Source organism: Aotus nancymaae, unplaced genomic scaffold (assembly GCF_030222135.1).
Source record: "Aotus nancymaae isolate 86718 unplaced genomic scaffold, 86718_ANA_hifiasm-v0.15.2.pri h1tg000029l, whole genome shotgun sequence".
In the NCBI taxonomy this organism is placed as follows: domain Eukaryota; kingdom Metazoa; phylum Chordata; class Mammalia; order Primates; family Aotidae; genus Aotus; species Aotus nancymaae.
The window spans coordinates 11,778,977-11,801,949 of record NW_026988442.1 but is presented as its reverse complement, the minus strand read 5'-3'; the positions used below and the strand labels follow the sequence as shown (position 1 = coordinate 11,801,949).

At 49.4% G+C, this 22,973-nt stretch overlaps 2 protein-coding genes across 10 annotated transcripts in view; one reads left to right on the top strand and one right to left on the bottom strand.

Moving 5' to 3' along the window:
* The window catches only part of TTLL9 (tubulin tyrosine ligase like 9), a 75,471-nt gene extending 63,560 nt beyond the window's left edge, over positions 1 to 11,911 (bottom strand). For 5 of the 7 annotated variants that reach the window (XR_010344520.1, XR_010344521.1, XR_010344519.1 and 2 more), the window contains exon 1: positions 5,363 to 5,449. Coding sequence is in view for 2 of the 7 variants with exons in the window: in XM_012455222.2 (XP_012310645.2) it covers positions 5,363 to 5,377 (15 nt within the window). In the remaining 5 variants the exon portion in view is untranslated. Of the gene's footprint in view, positions 1 to 1,855; positions 1,877 to 5,362; positions 5,450 to 11,630 lie in introns of those variants that run through there. The other 2 variants (XM_064382306.1, XM_064382307.1) reach the window with 2 other exon arrangements.
* DUSP15 (dual specificity phosphatase 15) lies at positions 11,192 to 22,256 on the top strand. Of its 3 annotated transcripts, none has more exons than XM_021665875.2 (7): positions 11,192 to 11,279; positions 12,322 to 12,355; positions 14,692 to 14,774; positions 16,833 to 16,882; positions 18,163 to 18,237; positions 19,381 to 19,552; positions 20,427 to 22,256. In XM_021665875.2, the coding sequence occupies exons 1-7, from the start codon at positions 11,268 to 11,270 to the stop codon at positions 20,697 to 20,699; spliced, it is 699 nt and encodes a 232-aa protein (XP_021521550.1). In that variant the 5' UTR covers positions 11,192 to 11,267; the 3' UTR covers positions 20,700 to 22,256. The 3 variants fall into 3 exon arrangements, with proteins under 3 accessions (XP_021521550.1, XP_012310640.2, XP_012310641.1); XM_012455217.3 differs by lacking the exon at positions 11,192 to 11,279 and adding an exon at positions 11,337 to 11,543; XM_012455218.3 differs by lacking the exon at positions 11,192 to 11,279 and adding an exon at positions 11,628 to 11,844.
* Positions 22,257 to 22,973: the final 717 nt, after the last annotated feature.

Sequence of the window (22,973 nt, the reverse complement as noted above, 5' to 3'; positions counted from 1 at the left end):
ATTGTCTTTGCAGTTAGGGGTCCTTTGCACTGCAACATAAATTCTAGAATTGGCTTGCCAATTTCTACGAAAAAAACATGTTGAGATTTTGATTAGGATTACATTGAACCTACAGATATTTTCAGGAAGTGACATCATAAAGTACTGAGTTTTCCAGTCCATGAATAATATGATCTATCTCTCCATTAATTTAAATCTTTAAAAAAATTTTTCTACAATATTTTCTAGTTTTCAGCATAGCAGCCTTGTACATTTTAAATTAAATTTATTCATAGGTATTTTATTTTGTGACACTGTTACATACAGCATTTTCAAATTTCATTTTCTACCTGATAGTAAATTGTAATAAGTGAAAAAGCCCACCTCCAAAGATGTCCATGTCCTAATCCCTAGAACCTATCAATATGTTACATTATATGGCAAGGGGGATTTAAAATTGCAGATGGAATTAATGTTGCTAATCAACGAACCTTAAAATAGAAAGATTATTCTGCATTATCTGGGTGGACCCAATGTAATCATAAGGGTCCTTAAGTGTGGAAGAGGGCACAGTCAATGTCACAGTATCAGAGTCACACAATGTGAGAACTGCCTTTGAACATGAAAGGGGACTATGAGACAGCCTCCAGAAACTAGAAGAGGCAAAAAAAACAGAGATTCTCTCCTAGAACCTCCAGATATGAAGGCAGCCCTGCTAACACCTTGATTTTAGCCCAGCGAGACCCCTTTCAGACTTCCGATCTCATGAACTGTAAGATAGGGACCAAGCACAGTGGCTCACACCTTTAGTAATCTCAGCACTTTGGGAGGCCAAGGTGGGAGGATCATTTGAGGTCAGGAGTTCGAGACCAGCCTGGTCAACATAGTAAAACCCCATATCTACTAAAAATTACAAAAATTAGCTGGGCATGGTGGTATATACCTATAATCCCAGCCAATCAGGAGGCTGAGGCAGGAGAATCACTTGAACCAAGGAAACAGAGGTTGCAGTGAGCCAAGATCACGCCCTTGCACTCCAGCCTGGGTGACAGAGTGAGACTCCATCTCAAAAAAATAAATTAATAAATAAATAATAACTGTAAGATAGTAAGTTAGTGTTTCTAAACACCATAAAATTTGTAACAATTTGTTAAAGCAGACATTGGAAACTGATACATATATAGAAGTATTGATTTTGTATATTGACTTTGTATTTGATGCCCTTGCTGAATTATTAGTTCTGGTAGTTTGTAAATCCTTTGGGTTTTCTCTGGATGCAATGATGTCATCTGCTAATAAAGGCAGACCTATTCTTTTCTTTTCAATATTTATACCTTTTATTTCTTTTTCTTGCTTTATTGCACTGGCAAAAACTCAAGTATGTACAAAGTTGACTAAAAGGGTAAGAGCTAATATCCTTATCTTGCTCCTGAGCATAAGAGGAATGCATTCTCTATTTCACCTTTTAAGAATGGTACTGGCTGTAGGTTCTTATAGTTATCCTCAATTTACTCTAAACTGAGTAAATTCCTACTATTCCCTGGTTTTCTGAGGGTTTATCATGAACAAGTTTTTTTTGTTTTTTTTTTGTTTTTTTTACTTTTTTAAAACATCTTTTCGTATCTAATTGTTATGTAATTTGACCATTATAGGAGTCAAAGATGTTCGACTCAGAGATGTTTAACATTTACATCTTTCTGGGCCCCCAAGAACAGTAAACTTTACGGTAACATCTTGCTTTAGCATTTCTCAGACCAGCCTGAGGACTCATCTCAGGTTAAGAATTCTCAGGAGAAAGGTTTTTTCCCCCACACTGAAGCTGACTAGCTACCTAGTTGTCTCCCACTGCTGAAGGGTAAATTGGTTCTAATCACACCTTTACTAAGGGTGGGGCTCTCTGAAGGGTCCAGCTTTACGGTGAGGTCTCAGTTCCAACTCTGCCCAGTGGGCCCCATGACACTTCTCCAACTCTTGTTTGTGAGACAATCAATGTCCTCCCCAAGGAAAATGAGAAATGAAGAATCAGTTAGTGACAATTCTTTTTTTTATTTTCCTTCTTTGTGTGTGTGTGTTGGGGTGGGGATCCTTGGGAATTTTTCTTCTACTAATCCTTGCCACTCCACACACAGGTCAGCTAAAGAGTTCAAAAGATGTTTGTTATACTTTGCCCAGCAGTTTTAAGTGTATTATGTTAATAAGCTTTTCAAGCAATCTCATCTGTCACATATCTTGACCCAAAAAACAGCCCAAGAATATAAATACTTTCCACAAACCACTAAAATAATGCATTTGGAAAAGACAAGGCTACAAGACTTTTTAAAAAAAATGATCTGATTGAGAAAATGATTCAAAAGTGGCTTAGTTGCTTATTTGGGTTACAAACAGAGAACTTCATTTCTCATTGGTGCCATTCATGGAAGGTGGCATGAATGGCACCAGCTAGTGTTGAGTCAAAAAGAGCACAGGCTTGTGACACTGCCAGCTGCCTTAATTCCTGGCTCTATTCCTGGAATCCTGCTCTGAGCCCCCTGGTACTACCTGCCGGGTGGAGACAACCATGCTGAAACCAGTTTGCCACACCAGCTTACCCACCGATCATCTTACCAGAGATCAGCTTCATGGCTTAGCTGGTTCCTTTAGCCCCAGCTTCATTCCTGCCTGATCCAATTCCTCATTGCCCCTTAGCCCTCTGGAGAGTTCCCAGCATACCTCAGAGGTGAGGTCTTGGCGACCATAACCTTGAGGAGATGAGGTCGAAGGTTGGAACACATGGTATTCTGACCTCTGGCCTTCTCTGGGCATATTTTTGTGAGGGTACATAAAGTATATCCTGGCATGTTCTCTTAAGGCTGACAAGAACATTCCTGATAAGTAAGTTCATACTCCTATTTCCCCTGGGTCACTTGAAAGAAACTGCAAAGTCCTAAGTCAATATATGGGAGACCTTTGCTTCCCATTCCAACAATAAAGACAAAATTCATAGTGTCACAAAGAAGTAGTCCACTACTTTATTTCCTCATCCAACATGGTCTGCTACCCAATGTCTATACTATATTCACAATGTAGACTGCTGAGAGTTTGTGCATTCTTTGGCAACCTGCAGCTTATCCTTCCTTTCAAAGGAACCAGTCAGGTTAATGAGAAAGAACTATTGCAGTAGATGTTTGTTTTCTTTTTTCTAATAATACTTTTAAAAAGTGATAAGTAGAAAGCTGAGGCAGGAGGATCACTCAAGCCCAAGATGTCGAGGCTTCAGTGAGACATGTTCGTGCCACTGCACCCCAGCCTGGGCAACAGAACAAGACCCTGTCTCAAAAACACACAAAAAAAGGTGATATGTTTCCCAATCTGTGTGTTTAAAGAGTATTAATTTTTAAAATTTGAGAGTTTGGTCATGATTAGCATAGTGGTAGTTGAGGTAGAGGAAAGAATAAATTCAAGACAGATTTAGAAAGTTAAAGGAGGAGGCTTTTATTGGATGTGGGATGTGAGGAAGATTGAGGAGTCAAGATAGAGTCCCAGTTTTTTAGCTGAGCATCTAGGTAGGTCGTTCAGTAACAGTCATTCAACATGTATCAACTGTAGTCAGCTATTTGCGGGGGACGGGAATACAGGGAAGAACAAGTCAGATGTTAAACAGTCATGTGAATAATGAATTGTAGTAAAAAGGCAAAGTTCAAGGCACTCTGAGCAGATAAACTCATTTTTTGTTGGGAGAGGGAATTCAAGAAATAAGAGGCTGACCAGGTATAGTGGCTCATGCCTATAATCCCAGCACTTTGAAAGGCCAAGGCAGGAGGATGGCTTGAGGCCAGGAGTTCCAGACCAGCCTGGGCAACATAGCAAGACTCCTCTGTCTCTACAGAAACTAAAAAAAATGGCTGGCCATGGTGGCTCACTCCTGTAAATCCAGCACTTTGGGAGGGCCAGGCAGGTGAATCACGAGGTCAGGAGATCAAGATAATCCTGGCTAACATGGTGAAACCCCATCTCTACTAAAAATACAAAAAATTAGCCAGGCATGGTGGCACACGCCTGTAATCCCAGCTATTCGGAAGGCTGAGGCAGGAGAATCTCTTGAACCTGGGAGGCAGAAGTTGCAGTGAGCCAAGATCACGGCACTGCACTACAGCCTAGGTGACGGAGCAATTGTCTCAAAAAAAAAAAAAAAAATTAGCCGAGCATGGTGGCACACACCAGTAATCCCAGCTACTTGGGAAGCAGAGGCAGGACAATCGCTTGAGCCCAGGAAGTCAACTGAGCCAAGATCACACCATTTCACTCCCTCCTGAGCAACAAAGTGAGACCTTGTCTCAAAAGAAAAAGAAAAGAAAGAAAGAGAGAAAGAGGGATGGATGGATGGATGAAGGTGCTCTTCATGAATGAAAGCTGGGATTAAGAAGTAGGTTGGAGTTGGAGGCCGGTCGCTGTGGCTCATACCTGTAATCCCAGCATTTTGGGAGAACGAGGCGAGTGAATCACGACGTCAAGAGATCGTGATCATCTTGGTCAACATAGTGAAACCCTGTCTCTACTAAAAATACAAAAATTAGCTGGGAGTAGTGGCACATGCCTGTAGTCCCAGCTACTTGGGAAGCTAAGGCAGAAGAATCGCCTGAACTCGGGAGGCGGCGGTTGCAATGAGCCGAGATCGCGCCACCGCACTTCAGCCTGGCGACAGAGTAAGCCTCCCTCTCAAAAAACAAAAAACAAAAAGAGAAGAAGAAGTAGGTTGGGGTGGGAAGAGCTGGACTTTACAGTAACTCATTTTCCCTCTTTGACTTTCATTTTTCCCATTCTTAAAATGGGGGAGTTGGTCTGTGCTCTCTTAGAGGGCAGGAGTTTGTCTGATTCACCTGTGTCCCTTGGTCAGCACTGAGTTTGGCTTGGAAAAGGCACTAATTAGCGTTGTTTTGTATGGATGGATAAACGAATGAATGGATGAATGGATGGATGGAGGATGGATGGATGGATGGATGGACGGACGGATGGATGGAGGGACGGACGGGCAGGCGGCCTTGGCCAAGTCAGCAGATGTGAAATTCTAAGGTTCAGCTTCACCAAGTTCACCGAGCTTAGAATCGCACTGTTGTGTAAATTTCCCGCCAGCAGGCCGGGCTCGCGGGATGTGCGCAGCAGCTTGGGCGGCGCAGTGCATGCCGGGACTTGTAGTGTTTCCTCTGAGTTCGTCGGTTTTTTTTTTTTTTTTTTTTTTTCTTCCTCTTTCCGGAATTCCTCCGCGAGAACAACTTCCCCGCCCTCCGCCGCTCCCCTCCACCCATTCCGCGAGAAAAACCCATCCCCAACCGATTTTGAATCCCTTTGCGGCTTTCCTCCCTTTTTCTAGGGACGATAAAAGCATCTGGGTCAAGTCGACTCCTACCTTCGGTCGCGACATAACGCGATTCACCAGGGGCCAGATTCAAACCGCCACCTCGCTCGGAGCGTGCTCGTGCGTCCCGTTGCCAAGGCGCAGAGGGTGGATCCACCGCTCTGATTGGATCAGCCAAGGGCATGCTCTCGGCGGAGTGCGCAGGCTCCAGTCCACCCGAGACTCTGGAGGCTGTGGGGTGTCCTGGAAGCTCAGGTCCCTCGAGTTCCTCAACTTTTCTCTCCCAGCCCCGCCTCTCCGCAACTCTGCGGCAATTCGTTCAGAGGCCTCCAACTGCACTTTTAAACTAAGAGCGCTGCGTCTGAAAAGTTGTCAACTTTTGGTAAATGCAATGGTACTGAGTTTCCTTACTTAAGGAAGTTACCTCACTACATCACCTGGTCAGTTGGTCAGTCACCTCTACTATCCTAGTCGCTTTCTCATTCTTAAGGTCCATAGCCTCACCATTTGATGTTGTCCATCTTTTTAATTTTAGTGATACAGTGATAGGTCATTGTAGGGTTTGGTTTTTTTGGGGTTTTGTTTTGTTTTGTTTTGTTTTCAGACGGAGTCTCGCTGTGTCGTCCAGGCTAGAGTGCAGTGGCGCAATCTTGGCTCACTGCAACCTCTGCCTCCTGGGCTCAAGTGATCCTCCTGCCTCAGCCTCCCGGGTAGCTGGGATTACAGGTGCATGCCACCACACCCAGCTAATTTTTGTATTTTTAGTAGAGACAGGGTTTCACCATGTTGGTCAGGGTGGTCTCGAACTCCTGACCTCGTGATCCAACCACCTCGGCCTCCAAAAGTGCTGGGATTACAGGCGTGAGCCAGCGTGCCTGGTCAGCTCATTATAGTTTTAACAGTACTGAGGTTGGGTTGACTGGGAAGGACATGAAAGAACTTTCTGGAGTGATGGAGATTTCCATCTCTTAATAAAGATGTGGGTTACATGAGTATATCCATTTGTCGAAATTGACTAAACTGAAAACTGAAGATCTATGCATTTCATTTTATAGACATAGAACTTATTAGATCTATAGATAATATATATAAGATATATACATATGTAAGAAAGAGACAAAGTTATTTGCAGATAGCATGAGAGTTGAATTGTTCAGAGTTCTTGGTTACCAAAAAAACTATCTTTGATTAACTGAAATAGCAATGGAATTAATTAGTAAGATATTGAATGAGTCACAGAGTTGTTGGAAATCAGAATCAAAAAGTGGGGAAGGAATTCAGGGAGTCTAAATGACCAAAATTATGGTCAAAATCAGAGTTTGCAGAAACTTTGGGGTGCCATTTCTGATTATTACTGGGTATCGGACACTACTACTGGCCTGACTTCTGCAAACCCCACTGGATGCTGTTGCTGGTACTAGAACCTCTGCTCAATAGAAACCACTACTAGTGCCAGAATTGGCCAAATGAATGCTCAACAGACACCTGCTTTGTTGTACTATTTGCTTCAGATTTAAAGTCCACGAACTGCTTTAGCTGCCAGGGCTAGAGTACCTGCCTCTTCTAGCTTCATACAGTAGCAATGTGAAAGATGCTGCTAGTTGCCTACACAATATTCATTCTTCCCTTCTTTTGAAATAGATGTCCGTCAGAACTGTCTGCATTTAAAAATCCAAGAGAATCTACAGAGTATTAGAACAAATAAAAGGTTTTAAAAAATCAACCCAAAAATAACATTTGAATTTCTATATGCCAACCATAGCTGATTGGAAACTACAATAAAAATATATAGCAACAGAAATATAAGATATGTAGAAACAGATCTAATAAAGTATATGAAGACATTAAATAACAAATTCTTATGAAACATCTGCTCTGTGTTCTGCTCTGTCCTTGATTCTGAAGATACAGCAGAGAAGAAAACTGACAAAGCATCTGCCCTAATGGAGTTTATATTCTCATAGAGAAAGTTATAAAGTATTTTTAAATGACATCAAATAAGGCCTGAGTAAATGGAATGATATACCATGTTCATGGATGGGAAGGCTCAATATCAGAAAGATGTGTATTTTCCCCAATCCAATCAGGATTTTTGAGGAATCTTGTCAAAATCAAAAGAAAAATGTGTATGTGTTGGGGAAAGGAGACACTTCTCTGCCTACCAACCCAATGAGGAGTGGAACTTCAAAACAGACATAGGAGTGTGTGTGTGTGTGTGTGTGTGTGTGTGTGTACTTAATGTACAATAGAGATGGCATTATAAATCATTGGGAAAAAAATAGAGGACTCAGTAAATGGCACTGAGAAATTTACTTTCCATAGGGTTGAAAAATAGCATCTTCCTGTTATTGTTTTTTGTAAAATGGTCATTTCATGATTTAAGACAGATTGGGCTTTGTAATAACTAATACTTCCAAAAAGGCTGAAGAGTACATAAATATCAAATGTGTTAGGTCTAATAACACATATTGGCTTTTAACTTGAAAGAATTCTTTCCTACATGCAATTTGTGTCTTCCCCCTTAACACCCAGCAGGAATACAAAGGACTGTTATAATTGCCCCTCTATGGGTAGAGAAAAGGACATTGGCTCACCTGCCTAGGATCACGGAGCTGCTAAGGCCAGGGCCATGGTAAGAAGCTACTCTTCAGGCTCCTTTATCAGCGTTTCCTTCTTTCCTTCCTTCCTTCTTTCCTTCTTCCCTTCCTTCCTTTCAAGAGGTTCTCCCTCTGTCTCCCAGGCTGGAGTGCAGTGATGTGATCACAGGTCACTGCAGCCTCAACCTCAAGCAATCCTCCCCCTCTCAGCCTCCCAAGTAGCCGGGACTACAGGTTCGTGTCACCACACCCGGCTAATTTTTGGTTTTAGTTTGTTTGTAGAGATAGACTTTTGCCATGTTGCCCAGGCTGGTCTCCAACTCCTGGGCTCAAGCGATTTTCCCGCCTCAGCCTCCCAAAGTGCTGGGATTACAGGCATGAGCCACTGCGCCCGGCACCAGCATTTCTTTACACCATCCCTGGCCTTACAGCTCTGTGATCCTAGGCAGCCCATACATGGGTCAGGCATTTGGGGAAACTTAAGTCAGCACATCTTTGGCACAATTTTCCGTGTATAGCTCAGTGCCCAGTAAGCATTTGTTGAATCGGTGAACACCCTTGCTTTCATTTCTGTGACACAGGTAGTGAATTTCAAGGCAGGAAGCCTGGGGGCCATCCTAGAATTCCTTCCTTCCCCCCACATCCAATCAATCTGCAAGTCCTTTCAGCTGCCCTGCCAAAATATTCATATATGCTGGGTCTGTCCCCTTCTTTCCAGCTTCTCGGGTCCCACTCTGTCCCAGGGCACTGTCGTCTCTGACCTGAGCTGCTGCAGTGGCCTCCACCAAAAAAAAGGGTCAGTGATGGGTCGAACAAAGTATCTGACTTAAATAAATCAGATGCCCTGGCCTCCCAGGTTAAATTTTCCTGTTGGATTTTTATCAGACAGAAGAGAAGAAAAACTTTAACTCCCGATCATGGCCATATATGGTCCTGCATGCTCCAGCCCCCAGCCGTCCTCTTTAGCCTCATCTCTTAACAGCTTCCATGGCTCCTTCTACTCCAGTCCGGTCCCTCTGGCTTTTTACAAAGTCCAAGATATTCCCATCACAGGGCCTTTGCCCATGCTGTTTCTTCTGTTGGAAATGCTCTCTCCACTCTTTTTCTTTTGTGTGCGTGTACTTTTTTAGTTTTTTGAGACAAGGTCTCACTCTGTCACCTAGGCTTGAGTACAGTGGTGCGATCATGGCTCACTGCAGCCTCCACCGCCTGGGCTCAAGTCATCCTCCCACTTCAGCTTACTACCTGGGACTACAGGTCCCAGCTAATTTTTTTTTTTTTTTTGGTAAAGACAGGGTCTCCCTGTGTTGCCCAGGCTGGTCTCAAACTCTTGGGCTCACACAGTCCTCCTGCTTTGGCCTCCCAAAGTTCTGGGATTACAGACGTGAGCCATCATACCCAGCCAAATTTCTTTTAGAGATGGGATTTTAGTATGCTGCTTAAGCTGGTCTCAAACTCCTGGGCTCAAATAATTCTCCAGCCTCAGCATCCCCATGTGTTGGGATTACAGACATGAGCCACCGAGCCTGGCTTTCCACTGTTTAAATGGTTGGGTCCTTCTTCTTTTTTTTTTTTAAAGATGGGCTTTCTCCATGATGGCCAGGCTGGTCTTGAACTCCTGACCTCAGGTGATCCACCCACCTCGGCCTCCCAAAGTGCTAGGATTACAGGCATGAGCCACCGCGCCTGGCCTGGGTCCTTCTTATGTATTACCTCTCAGCTCAAATGTCACTTATTCAGAGAAGTACTCCCTGTCTGCTTTGTTTCTGTCATAGAAAACTGGGACCATTTGTGAATAATTTATTTGTCTCTTTGCTTATTTTGTTTGCCTTCCCTCCTAGATCCTAGATGTCTAATATGTAGCTACTAGCGGCATATAGCTAGTAAGCATTTGGAATGTGGCTTGTCTGAATTGAGATGTGCTGTTAAGTGTAAAAGACACCAGATTTTGAATAGTTAATACAATTTTAAAAGGATATAAAATATCTCATAGTTTTAAAATACTGACTACATGTTGAAATATTTTGGATATATTGGGTTAAATAAAAATAATTATCAACAATTAACTTGTTTCTACTTTTTAAATGTGGCTGCACATGTGGCTGGTACTATATTTCAACTGGGCAATTCTGGTCTAGACCGTTAGCTAATGAAGGTAGGAAAAATCTCTACCCACTGCTGTGTCCCTAGTCCCTATCACATACTAGATCCCCAGTAGGTGTTTACTGAATAATTTGGTATTTATGAGAACTCTGGGCTTTTATGAGAGCTGAGACAAGCAGGCCCATGTATGCTACGAACCTGAGGAAGGAAGAAACATGAAAGAAACAGTTTTCTTTTTCTCCAATCCCTGTATTTTAAGGGGCTCTGTGGATCGTCTCTGTCCTGCTTTCTATCCACAGTCCCCAACAGTCACACACTACTATAGATGGGGGGTGGGGGTGATGGCGGGAGAAACAAAGCTGGTGCAGCTGCTTCTATTTCAGTCCTATAGGAAGTGTCTCGATCATTTTACATTCTCCAGCTTTGGTCCTACCAGCCAGGAAGGACTCAGCGCAACATCCTCAGACACACAGATAGGGTTAGCTGGGGCTCATGGGGACTTTCCCAGGGTCACCTAGCAGGTCAGAGGTGAACAAGGCCTCAAACCTTGGTCTCCAGACCCACCTTCCAGGACCCTGAGCTCTAGCAATTAATACATCCTGTTGTAGTCTCCTTTAGATTGGAACCCCCCAATCCCCTCTCCCAACATTCACCTGTGATTTCTTGGGGCCCCTAATGGCAGTTATGCCTGGTCCCAGCAGAGCTTACCTAGCTGGCACCATCCCTCCTAGGGGCTGAAGTGGATGGAAGGAAGGAATGAGAGGATGGATGAATGGATGGGAAGATGGACAGGTGAATATCAATGAACAGGAGGATGGGAGAATGGTTGGGAAAGGAGGAAGCTTGGTGGGTAGGGTGTCTGCCCGGGTGGAGGGGATGTATTGGAAGGAATTACCCACTTATCCGGTTCCAAGCAGACTCTGCAGAGCAGAGAGCCCTTGGCGATCAAAGTCCAGCCCCGTCCCGTTTCTGCCAGAAGCCGAGGGGGAGAAGTTGCGTGCTTTGCCCCGGGGCCCGCAGGGAGGTCCCGGCAGAGCCGGGGGACGGGGGTGTGTGGGCGGGCCGGGGGGCTCTGGGTGACATCCCCCCCAACGGCCCGCGCCTGCCGGTGCCAGGGTTGGGGGAGCGCCCCCGCCCCCACCTCCGGAGTGGCGGCCCCACGCGGCCCCAACAAGCTACCGTTGTCCCGCGGGCCGTGGGCCCGGCACACTGGGGCTTTGTCCAGCCCCCCGCCGCGACCAGAGGGGGGCCCCCACATGACCGAAAGAGTAGGAGGAGCCTGCGGCGGCGGCGGCGGCGGCGGCGGCGGCGGCGGCTCCACCACCATTTCCCTCCCGGGCTGGGGGTCGGCGGGCGGTGGCAGTGGCGGTGGCTGGGCAGGGCTGCGGACTCCAGGCCCCCCGTTCCCCGCCAGGCTGCAGGCACCGGGCCTGGGCCGACAGAATAGCTGTGACCGGAGCGCTTTCCGGGCGGCAAGCTGGGGGTGCGCCCGGACCGCCGCCCCCGGGATCATGGGCAATGGCATGACCAAGGTAGGAGGCGGGCCCTGCGCAGCCTCCCCGGTCCCCGCCCGACCGCCGCGGCCCGGCGCTGACCAGCTTGGTCCGCCCGCCTCTGACCTTCTGGTCTCGCCGGTCTCTGTGCGGCTGCACCTCCGTGTCCCTGTGCCTCGAGTCCGCAGCTGTCGCGTCTCTCCCTCTCCTCTGACCCTGCGTCTCTCCCTCTCTGACCCTGCGTCTCTGTCCCCGCCGTGTCCGCCTTCTCCCTCTCGCTCCGTGACTCTGAGCCTCTCGCTGTGTCTTGCTGTGGCTGTCACTCCTAGGCTCTCTCCCAGTGAGTCCGGCTCTCTGCCTGCATGTGTCCCTCTCTCTTGTCGCTGACTCCCCGGCTCTCTCCCGGGCTGTTTCTCCATCTTTTCCCGCCTCTGCCTGTCCCTACCTTCTTGCCTCCCCAATTCCGGAATCTCCATCCCCCGACCCTGCAAGTCCCCCTCTCTCCTCCTAAGATCCCTCAGACCCCCTAAGACCTCTCTCTGCACCCGGTCCTCTGCCTTTCTCCTCTCCGCTCTCACACCCAAGCTGGCCTCCCTTGTTCGCCCCGTTGGTTAACTTACCCCGCTGCCCCCCTCCCCAGAACCCCAGACCCCACTCACAGAGGACCCAGGGCCCACAAAAGGAAGGAGGGTGCTCCCTGAGCCCCAAGGTCCATACCCTTCATGGGACAGAGAGGGACTATGTGCACCCCAGCTCTCCTGAGGGTGGAAGGGGGTGCAGCCCCTGCCCCACTGACCCCTGCCTGTCCTTCCTCTAGGTACTCCCTGGACTCTACCTCGGAAACTTCATTGGTGAGCACTGCCCGCTCTGTCCCAAGGCCGGGGCACTCTGTCTCAGGCCTGCGTCCACCAAGCATGCCCCGGCCCATGCACCTCAGGAATGGGGTTGGGGGCAGGGAAGCAGTGCTAGACTGGGAGGAGGAAAGGGCTGATAGAGGACAAAGGGGAAGGGGTGCATGTGCAGGGGAGTGTCCCCAGGCCTGAAGGGACATGGAGGGAGCATGGGGACCTGACACTGACACCCCTCCCCACCATTCAGCCTTTCCCAGTGTTCTACTGCTAGACCAAAGGGACAGAGCAAAGGGCTCAGGGCCTGGGCAGTGGACCTAGGCAGGTCTACACCTGCGCTAAGCCTCAGCCTCCTCCTCAGCACAAAAGGTCCACGGGCCGCTGAGGGCTCTTCTGGCCCTAAGGTTCTTGGTTGAGGTCTGTGCTGCTTCTAGCGGAGAAGCTGGGAGCTCTTCCCCCCGTAACTTCCTCCTTGTCAGAGGAGAGGTCTCTGGAGACTGGGTGGGTTCCCTTGTGAGCAGGGTCATGAGAACCAACACCATCTACCCCCAGAGCCCTGAAGCAGCTGGGCAGCCTGGAGCTGCAAGTGGGGGGGTGGTGAGCTGGCAAGCTCTGCATTCCCCATTCTCTCATCCATCCCTTCTGCAATCTTCAGTCAGGAGGAGGGGACGCGGATGTTTAGATACCTTGTTCCTCAGAGGCTTCTAGGCTGGTGGCCAGCAGGCAGAGCTGATCACAGACCTTTGGCTACGGGTAGAAAGTATGCTAAGGGGGCTGGGCGCATTGGCTCACACCTATAATCCCTGCACTTTGGGAAGCAGAGGTGGGCGGATCACCTGAGGTGGGGAGTTCGAGACTAGCTTGGCCAACATGGTGAAATCCCATCTCTACTAAAAATACAAAAATTAGCCAAGCGTGGTGGTGGATGCCTGTAATCCCAGCTACTCGGGAGGCTGAGGCAGGAGAATTGCTTGAACCCAGGAGGTGGAGGTTGCAGTGAGCTGAGATCGTGCCACTGCACTCCAACCTGGGTGACAGAGCAAGACTCCGTCTCAAAAAGGAAAAAAAAATAAAGAAAACATGCTAAGGGGCAGGCTGGTCCAGGGCTTGGGTGACCCAAGGTGGGAAAATCACTTCCATCTGCGGAGTCAGAGAAAGCTTCAGAGAGGGAGGGGCTCAGGCGCCCCACCCTCGTAAACCCTAGTCCCTTCCTTCCTGGGAGCTCCCTCAGCCACTCATGCCACATTGATTTCTGTGAGTATTTGGCCAAGTAAGGTCTGAGTCCTCTTTAAGTGTGCCGGCCCCATAAGGGCAGGAGCCACGAAGCTGGCCCCAGACCTCCAGTGGCCAGCCAAAGTATACACATGATTAGCACATGGTAAATGCTCATCAAATGATGAAGTGGAGAGAGAGGGGACATGAGTTATTTATTCTGAATATTAAATGTCTGCATATGCTGGGTATGCAGCCCCTAGAGATGGCCACTGTTGGGTACATCCCTGGGTCATTGTTCATATATCTTTGTAGATAAAGACATAATATTGGCCCCTCACGGTGGCTCATGCCTGTAATCCCAGCACTTTGGGAGGCCGAGGCAGGCGGATCACGAGATCAAGAAATTGAGACCATCCTGGCCAACATGGTGAAACCCCGTCTCTACTAAAAAATATAAAAATTAGCTGGGCTTGGTAGCGCATGCCTGTAGTCTCAGGTACTCGGGAGGCTGAGGCAGGAGAATTGCTTGAACCCAGGAGGCGGAGGTTGCAGTGAGCTGAGATCGCGCCACCTGCACTCCAGCCTGGTGCCTGGTAACAGAGCAAGACTCTGTCTCAAAAAAAAAAAAAAAAAAACAACCCTGTGGGCATCATTGCACATCAGCATATAGAACTCTTTTTAATGGCTGCACACTGTGCCAAAGTATGTCTGTACCATTAATCATCCCGTCCCTTTTTAATGAACACAAGGCTGTTCCCATGTTTAAACTATTTGTGATAAAAGCAGGACTGCAGAGGACATTGTCCTCCACACATGGCTTTCTGTGTGGGCAAGCGCTTCTGTAGACAAGATTCCTAGAAGTAGAATTGCTGGGTCAAAGAGTATGCCTGGGAAGGGCGTTTTGGACCGAAAGAACAGCGTGAGCAAGGCTGGGGAGATGCTGGACTGTTACTTGCATGTGCCCCAGATGCAAGAGGAGCAGGGAGATAGCAAAGGGTGGGCCAAGGTGGAGTGGCAGGGGTAAGGAGGAGAGCTGGGCAGGCAGTGACCTCCCTCCACAATTGGCCATCAGGGATGAATAAGTCACACCGGCCAGATTGGCTCTAGCATCTTGTTTCTTTCAGATGCCAAAGACCTGGATCAGCTGGGCCGGAATAAGATCACACACATTATCTCTATCCATGAGTCACCCCAGCCTCTGCTGCAGGTACTTCTTACCCCCATCCCAGGGCTATGCGGGGGTGGGAGGGTGCAGACCCATTTATCAAATATCTACTATGTGCTGGGTGCGATGCTTCCTTCTTGACTCATGTTAACTCATTTGGTCTTCACCACTGGGTGGTTTTACATGATCATCCCTATTTGGCAGCTGAGGCCCAGAGAGGTCAATTAACTCACCTAAGGTTACATATCCAGGAAGCTGAGGAGTTGGGATATGAACACAGGCCATCTAGCACCAGAAGTCTCACACTGACCCTTAAAAAGACCCCCATGTGGGCTTCCATGGCCCAATTGGATGGATGAGTCCAAATGGACGACTCTGTGCTCTGTGTCTTGCTATGCAAGCCTGGGCTGTGACTTCACCTCTCTGGGCATTTGACCCCTCAGCTCTGTCTGCCCCCAGGGGACTGTTGTGAGGATGCAAAGGGACTGCAGGATGGTGAAGATGCTTTGCACACTGTAAAGCACGGTCCCCTCCAGAGGGGTTGGTGCTGGTATTATCAAGTCCTGGGAAAGGGGAAGGAGGGTATTAGGACCCAGCAGAGGAAAGCCATAAACCCAGACTACACGTGCTCATGCCAGGAACATCTTCACCATTTATTCACTCTATGACCTTGGGGATAGGACTTCGCTCCCTCTAAGCCTCAGTTGCCTGATCTGTAAAATGGGAACTTTACATCAGTACCCACTTCACTGAGTGGTTGAGAACCACGTAAATAGGTGCCTAACAAATTACAAATGATACTATAACAAAGCTAATCATATTCTTAGCCCATAAACAGAGCCTCTTCCCCCTTATCTATTAGAGTCTATATCATCCACTGAAGAGAAAGAACCGTGGGTGGGAAAAGGTCCTGGAGATCTGAAACAAAGACCTGGGTCTGCCATAGACTTGCTGTGTGACCTTGGGCAAGGTCCTTACCTTCTCTAGGCCTCAGTTTTCCCATATGTCAGATTTGATATTCTCTAAGAGCAACCTCCAGTAATCTATGATGTTCAATGTCATTCAGAGAAGAAATTTCCAGGTCATTGGAGTCTTATTTTGCCGCACAGGGCAGCCTTGTTTGGGAGTATTTGGAGTAAGCAGTCACTAGATTGCATGGGGAAGATTGTCAAGTCATGAGTGTATTTACTAATGAAGTGACAGCCTGCACAATGAGTCTCTGCTCCTACGGCCCTCCCTGCTTCTCCCAAGCGTCTCTCCCTCCCCCTCCATCAGCAACTTTACCAAGCAGGGTTTGATAATACTAACTCAAACCCAAGGCCAAATATGTTGCAAAATGAAACTGCAAACCTTGCCAAAGATGCAGGATGTCATGACTTTGTGGAATGTGAGTGGGAGAAGGGCTAGAATCTCACACAAAGCCATGGACAAATGAGAACCTGGCTGGTGGTCCCTTAGCTACTGCCAGTAGTGGGCCAGGCACCTGAAAAGAGCCATTTGAGTATCAAAATGTTAAGACAGTTTCTTGAGAAAAGCAAGGAGGGCCTCAGAAGGGAGCAAAAATAACCTTCATGATATGGTCTGGCCAATCAGAAGACAAAGGACATCGCAGCAAGTTTGTGGGAAAAAAAGTCCTGACAATGTATTCCTTGATTATTCTCATAGTTAGCACATCATTTTATAATCACGATTCATGAAATGTAAACTTGTTTTCATGACTTTTGTTTCAAGATAATCAAATCTGCTTTACCTTGTTTACAATGTAATTTTGTAATTCCCATTTAGAGGGGAGTCCCTTTAAGTAGCCCTTTCCTGGATATCTGATAAAGGTCCCTGGGTCCCTATTGGGAGGGACAGGTTACCTCATGCCCAAGCTGCCTATGAGGTTAGGAGACACCATCTGCTTAGAAGGTTCAGGAGTCACAAATGGGCACAGCAGGCCTCAGAGATGACATCTACTTTCTTTGGACAGAGAGGACAACAGTGGGCCAGAGAGGGGCAGGAACTGGGCTAGAGCCATCTCCTGACTGGGCAGCTCAGACCAGGGTAAGGGAGGGCTGTAGGCAAGGTCCCCTGCCTGAGTGTGTTTTGTCTTTGTAGGATATCACCTACCTTCGCATCCCAGTGGCTGATACCCCTGAGGTACCCATGTAAGTTCCCCTGGATGGACCCACAGATGGACAGACAGCTGCCTCCTGTGGTTGGGGAGGGGGAGGGGGTTTGAAGGAGGACAGAGAGTACTCAGACCAGAAAGCTGTCACAGATGGTCAACTTGACCAGTCCCAGGTTTGACTCTGTCTCAATCGTGCCCTTGTGATATGCCCTTGGCCAAGACTCTTGACCTCCCTGAACCTCAGTCTCATCAGCTATGAAATGGGGAAAGGACACTGTACCTTGGGACCAGCTGCACAGGCCAATTTGAAAAGGTCACATTCAGGCTGGGTACAGTGGCTCACGCCAGTAATTCCAGCACTTTGGGAGGCCAAGGCAGGTGGATCACCTGAGGTCAGGAGTTCGAGACCAGCCTGGCCAACATGGAGAAACCCCGCCTCTACTAAAAATACAAAATTAGCTGGGTGTGGTGGTGCATGCCTGTAATCCAAGCTACCTGAGAGGCTGAGGTAAAGAATCGCTTGAACCCAAGAGGTGGAGGTTGCTGGGTGAGCCGAGATCATCGAGCCATTGCACTCTAGCCTGGGCAACAAGAGCGAAACTGTCTCAAAAAAAAAAAAAGGAAGGGGTCACATTCAGCCTGTTCCTGGCCTTGGGGTTAATATCTGGGTTCCAGCCAGGCTTTGCCATTTACTTGCTATGTGACCTTGAACAAATCACTTCCCCTCTCTGAGCCTCACTTGTAAATCAGGAGTGCATGATCAGAGTCGAGGAGGGCTTTCAAAGATCAGATGATACAGGATAAGGATCTGGGATAGGGTCTGGAGAGTAACCGAGCTTAGATAATGGGATTTTTGTTTGTGGCATCAGCAGTAGTGCCTCTCCGCTTGGGATGGAGCCAGGCAGACAGTCCTGCCCCTTGGGAATCTTGCTCCCAGCCGGCTGCTGCCCATCATTGTGCCCAGGTGCTCTGATTGCAGACCCCAGAGGAATGGGACCCCTGTGTTTCCTCCCACACATTTCTTTGAAAGACCCCAATAAACCCACCATGAAAACAGTGTCCACAGGAGGAGCACTCCTGCCCAGATGGTGAGATTTGCCATGACTGGCCTCACTCACTGCCTGAAATGCCACCATTCTTCCTTCACACACACACCTCCACTTCATGCCAAGTACTGGCCCCTATCCACTGCATGTACTGGCTGACCTGGGGACCCCAGGGTTCTGTGTCCCTTGCTGTCCTGTAATTGGGGTGGGAGCAGAACAACTCCTGAGATCTGCCCTGAAGTGCTCCCTACCCTACTGCTTTCTCCTCTAGCAAAAAGCACTTCAAAGAATGTATCAACTTCATCCACTGCTGCCGCCTTAATGGGGGGAACTGCCTTGTGCACTGGTAAGTTAAGGGGGTGTGACGTGGGGAAGGAAGTGGCTCTGCGCTCTGCTGAACGTACACTCACACTGTGGGAAGATTGGACCTGTGAAGGACCTTCTCCAGCCTGTCACAGTCCTGAGGGCCCACCACTCACTGGAAGAGGCCAGCCAGGGGCTTTGTTCCTTAACAGCTATGTGGCAACAGCCATGTAGCTGTTTCTCTCTGAGACTCAATGTCCTCATCTGTAAAATGGGGAAAAGAAAGCTGACCTGATGGAACTGTTGGGAGGGACAGGTGAGGTCATGCAGGTAGCCTGTCACCCTCCAGCAGTTCTGGGCCTCCCTCCTCCCCTCCAAGCCTTTGAGGTGATGGTGCAGGACAGTGGGGAACCCCAAGCTGGGAGACAGGAACTACGGGTCTTCCCAGGTGCCCCTCGCTCAGTTGATGTCATTCATTTCTTCTCACTAAGGGCCTGTCCTATCCAGGCTGAGGCTGGCTCTGCTGGAGGCCCAGCAGTGAGGCCGGTTCTCCCAAGCCTCATCTCCCACCCTCTCTCTCCTTCCCCTTTCCAGCTGTACTAACCTCCTCCCCAACCTCCAAGTCCACCAGGCTTATGCCTCACGGTCTTTATACACACTGCCTTGAAGACTCCTGACTAACCCTTATCCATCTTTCAAACTTTGTTGATGTCTATTCCTTGGGAACCCCTTCCCTAACCCCACCCACCTATAGATTAATACCTCTTCCTATCGGATCTCCTAGCCCCTGGACTCATCCTCAAAGCTATTATCACCACCTGGAATTGTTTCTCTGGTCAATGTCTGTCCCCCAACCATGCTGTAAGCTCCAGGACAGCACAGACCATGTCTGTTTTATACCCGATACATCCCCAGTGCTTGAAAAAGAACAGATGATCAGGAAATATTTGCTGACTGAATGAATGGTGTTTCACTCAGGCCTTTGAAGTGGGAGAACCCAGGGGATGCTCTAGGCGGAGGGAACAGGGTGGCAAAGGCCTGGAGGTGGGATGGCAGGTCCTGACAGGTCTGTTATGATTGGAGCTCAGGAGGCAAGCATGGGAGAGCTGAAGCAGGGATGGGGTGCCTGGGGGTCATGGAGGACACTGGATCTTACTTGAAGCCTGAAGCGTTGTCGGGATTCCAGCTTTGCAGGTATCTCTCGCAGCACCACGATTGTGACCGCGTATGTGATGACTGTGACAGGGCTAGGCTGGCGGGACGTACTTGAAGCCATCAAGGCCACCCGGCCCATCGCCAACCCCAACCCAGGCTTTAGGCAACAGCTTGAAGAGTTTGGCTGGGGCAGTTCCCGGAAGGTAGGGATGGGGTCAAGGGCTGGGTTGGGCCAGGGGGAGGAGATCCTTCTTCACACTTGAGCTGATCACTGATTGAAATGAATTTAGCCTGTGCCTCAGACCCAGCAGAAGATTTTTCTAGGATCTTAAACTCATGGCCTTTGAGCTAATCCAGCTCCTAGGTGTATTTTGTTTGACAGCCAGGTGTTTTCCTTTTCAACTTGGAATTTGAATGCCTTTAGATCAGTGCGGGCCCTTTCATTTGACCAGGTCTTCCAGCCCTCCCCACTGCCTGCCCTACCTGGCTGGAACCTGAAGGATATGAGTGTTTGACCCCATCCGAAGAACTGTCCATGTCCTACTCCAGCCCTGCGTCCTTGAAGAGACCACGGCAGTTTCCCTCTCACACCCCCGGGGCAAATGCCAAGTAGAAATGTCAGGAACTGAGGCCTCCTTCGGAAAGAAGGATGAGAGGGGGAGGGCTCTCAGCAGGTGGAGGGCGGTACCCAGAGGCTTATCTGCAGGACGGCTTTGGGAAAGAATCGGGCAAGGAAGAGCCCTGTGGGAATGGGGTTGTGAACACAGAGGTGCAAAGCGGGAGGAATGATCCCCGTTGGGCTCCTGGGGGTCACTTTGGCAGGTCTGGAAGCCGGAGTGTCAAAGCGGGAAGGGAGGGCCAGGCAGAGGGAAGGGCCTCCTAGAAGGGAAGGGGGACTCGGTGAGGGGATGGAAACCGGTTAAAGGGAAGCAAAGAAGACGCTCAGGAAAGGAGGGGCTCAGCGAAGTGCTGGACGCTCCCAGAAGGGCGAAGGTCGGGAGGGTGGGGCGGGGCCGGCTGCCTTGACCCCGCCCGGCCACCGGCCTTGACCCCGCCCGCCTCACCCACCCACCCCAGCTCCGCCGGCAGCTGGAGGAGCGCTTCGGCGAGAGCCCCTTCCGCGACGAGGAGGAGCTGCGCGCGCTGCTGCCGCTGTGCAGGCGCTGCCGGCAGGGCTCCGCGACCTCGACCGCCTCCGCCGGGCCGCACTCCGCCGCCTCCGAGGGAACCCTGCAGCGCCTGGTGCCGCGCTCGCCCCGGGAAGCTCACCGGCCGCTGCCGCTGCTGGCGCGCGTCAAGCAGACTTTCTCTTGCCTCCCTCGGTGTCTGTCCCGCAAGGGCGGCAAGTGAGGATGCAGGCCCGCTGCGGCTCCCCACTTCCTCCCGACTGGCTCCCTTCGGGGTCTGTCTGCGCCTTCCACGCCCCCCAGGACGGGCCCAGAGGCTGGGGGAGCCCCGAGGCGGCCTGAACCCTGCCTCCCGCGCCCGCCCTGCTCGTCCGCGTCTGCGGGCAGCGTTCCCCACCTGTGCGTCTCTGTGTCCGGGCCGGCCTGCTGCAGCCACCTGGTGCCTTAGTCCTTGGGCTAGGGGAGGGAGCCCACCCATAAAGGCGGCGGGAGGGGAGGGAGGGGGACCGGAAGGTTGGACGGGCCTGGCGGATATTAAAGAGACACAGAAGAAGCTGCCTGTCCGAGTGCCTCCCAGTGATTCAACAAAGGCCGGGCCGCAGGACTCTGCCAGGGACCAGCAGCATGCAGGAAAAGGAATGGGAGCAGCCCACCACCCTCCCGCCACTGCAGGCTGCGGAGTTGCCTCCTGGGACCACACTGGCTTCTCTAACAATACATCTCTTCCAAAGTCACGGTGTCCCGACTGACAAGGCCCGAGTCCCTCCTCTAGGAACCCCCTTCCACCTTTTGAACCCTTCTCCTCCACCCTCAGGGGCTCCTCCCCTCCCCGACTCCCTTCCCTTCGCACAATACTAGCTAGTAAGGCAAGGTAGTGCCTCCCTCAGCCTGACCTTTTACTGCATGAGTTCACTTACTCCTCAGGGAGGAAACAGAAGCTCAGAGAGATCAAGCAGCTTGCCCAAGCACACACAGCTAGAGCAGGAGAAGCTGAACGTGAACTTAGTCTGAGTCCCGTGATGATAGGTAGTTGGGAAGCAGCTCCTCTGGTTTGGGAGGTTCCTGGCAAGGAGGCTCCACCCCCAGCTAGTGGGACTGACCCTTCTCGCCAAGACTTTAAAGCCCAGGGCTGCCCATCAAAGCAGCAGCTGACCCTGAGGATGAGTAGAAGTCATTGCAGCTGATATTTCCAATACCAAAATTAACCCAACTTTGAGAGGGATGGAAAATAGCTATAACCCACTAGCCACTTGTATGGAGTTCTTAATATGTACAAATCACTGTGCTCAGGGCTGTTGGGGAGACATCCATTCCAGCATTGGAGTTGGGGAATGGGCGAAATACCCTTCAGCTTCCACCCCAACTTCCTACTCCTCATTCATTCAACAAATGTCCATTGAATACCTACTGTGTGCCAGCCATTGTGCTAGGCCCTGGGTATACAGCAATGAGCAAAACCTCTGCCTCATGTAGCTGACCTTCTGGTCCGGAAGACACCAGATAAAAGAAAAAATATGCCGGGTGGTGAGGGAGTGGACCATTTGGTTATCTGGGGGAAGCATTCAGGCAGACAGAGCGTTAAGGAAAGGCCATGAGTTATAACCTCCTTGCCAGTAACCCCCAAAACCAGAAGGAGCTGCTTCCTAACTACTTACCATCATGAGTTAGGGTCTTTCCCTTCACAGTTAATGTGAAGAGCAAAGTGGGCAGGCTGGGCATGGTGGCTCACGCCTATAACCCCAACACTTTGGGAGTCCGAGGCGGGTGGATCACCTGAGGTCGAGAGTTCAAGACCAGCCTGGCCAACATGGAGAAACCCATCTCTACTAAAAATACAAAATTAGCTGGGTGTGATGGCATATACCTGTAATCCCAGCTACTTGGGAGGCTGAGGCAGGAGAATCACTTGAAACCAGGAGATGGGAGGTTGCAGTGAGCTGAAATCGTGCCATTGCACTCCAGTCTGGGCAACAAGAGTGAAATTCCATCTCAAAAAAAAAAATAAATAAATAAAGAATGAAGCTCCATCTCAAAAAATAAAAATAAAAAATAAAGTGGGAGGACTCAGCAGAGTGCAGGGAGCCTGCAGTCCTCCAGGCTGGTTAGTGGTGCTGCCATCCGCCCCATTTAAAACACCTTCTACCTCTGATGGTGTCTTCCCCTATTTAACAGCCTCCATGGAGGCAAAGGCTGCAGTGAGTGGAGATCGTGCCACTGCATTCTAGCCTGGGCAACAGAGTGAGACCATGTTTAAAAAAAAAAAAAAAGAAAGAAAGCCTCTATGGCCCCCATCATCTATAAGACTGATCTGATGATCTGATCAATCCTTCAAGATGCTCCCTGTCCCCTTCCAGGATTACCTCATCACACTCTGACCCAACAACAAAAATATACCACTCCTTTATTGAGTTCTCACTCCAGGCAGTGTGTTTTGCACACTGTCACCTTTCATCCTCAAGCAACCCCATGGAGTAGGTGTTGCTGTTTAACAAGGGAG

Coding starts and splice junctions, on each gene's coding strand:
- DUSP15 (XM_012455217.3), top strand. CDS start 11,523: ATGGGCAATGGCATGACCAAG. Junction 18,238..19,380: donor GGGAACTGCCTTGTGCACTG/GTAAGTTAAGGG, acceptor TCGGGATTCCAG/CTTTGCAGGTATCTCTCGCA. Junction 19,553..20,426: donor GCTGGGGCAGTTCCCGGAAG/GTAGGGATGGGG, acceptor CACCCACCCCAG/CTCCGCCGGCAGCTGGAGGA.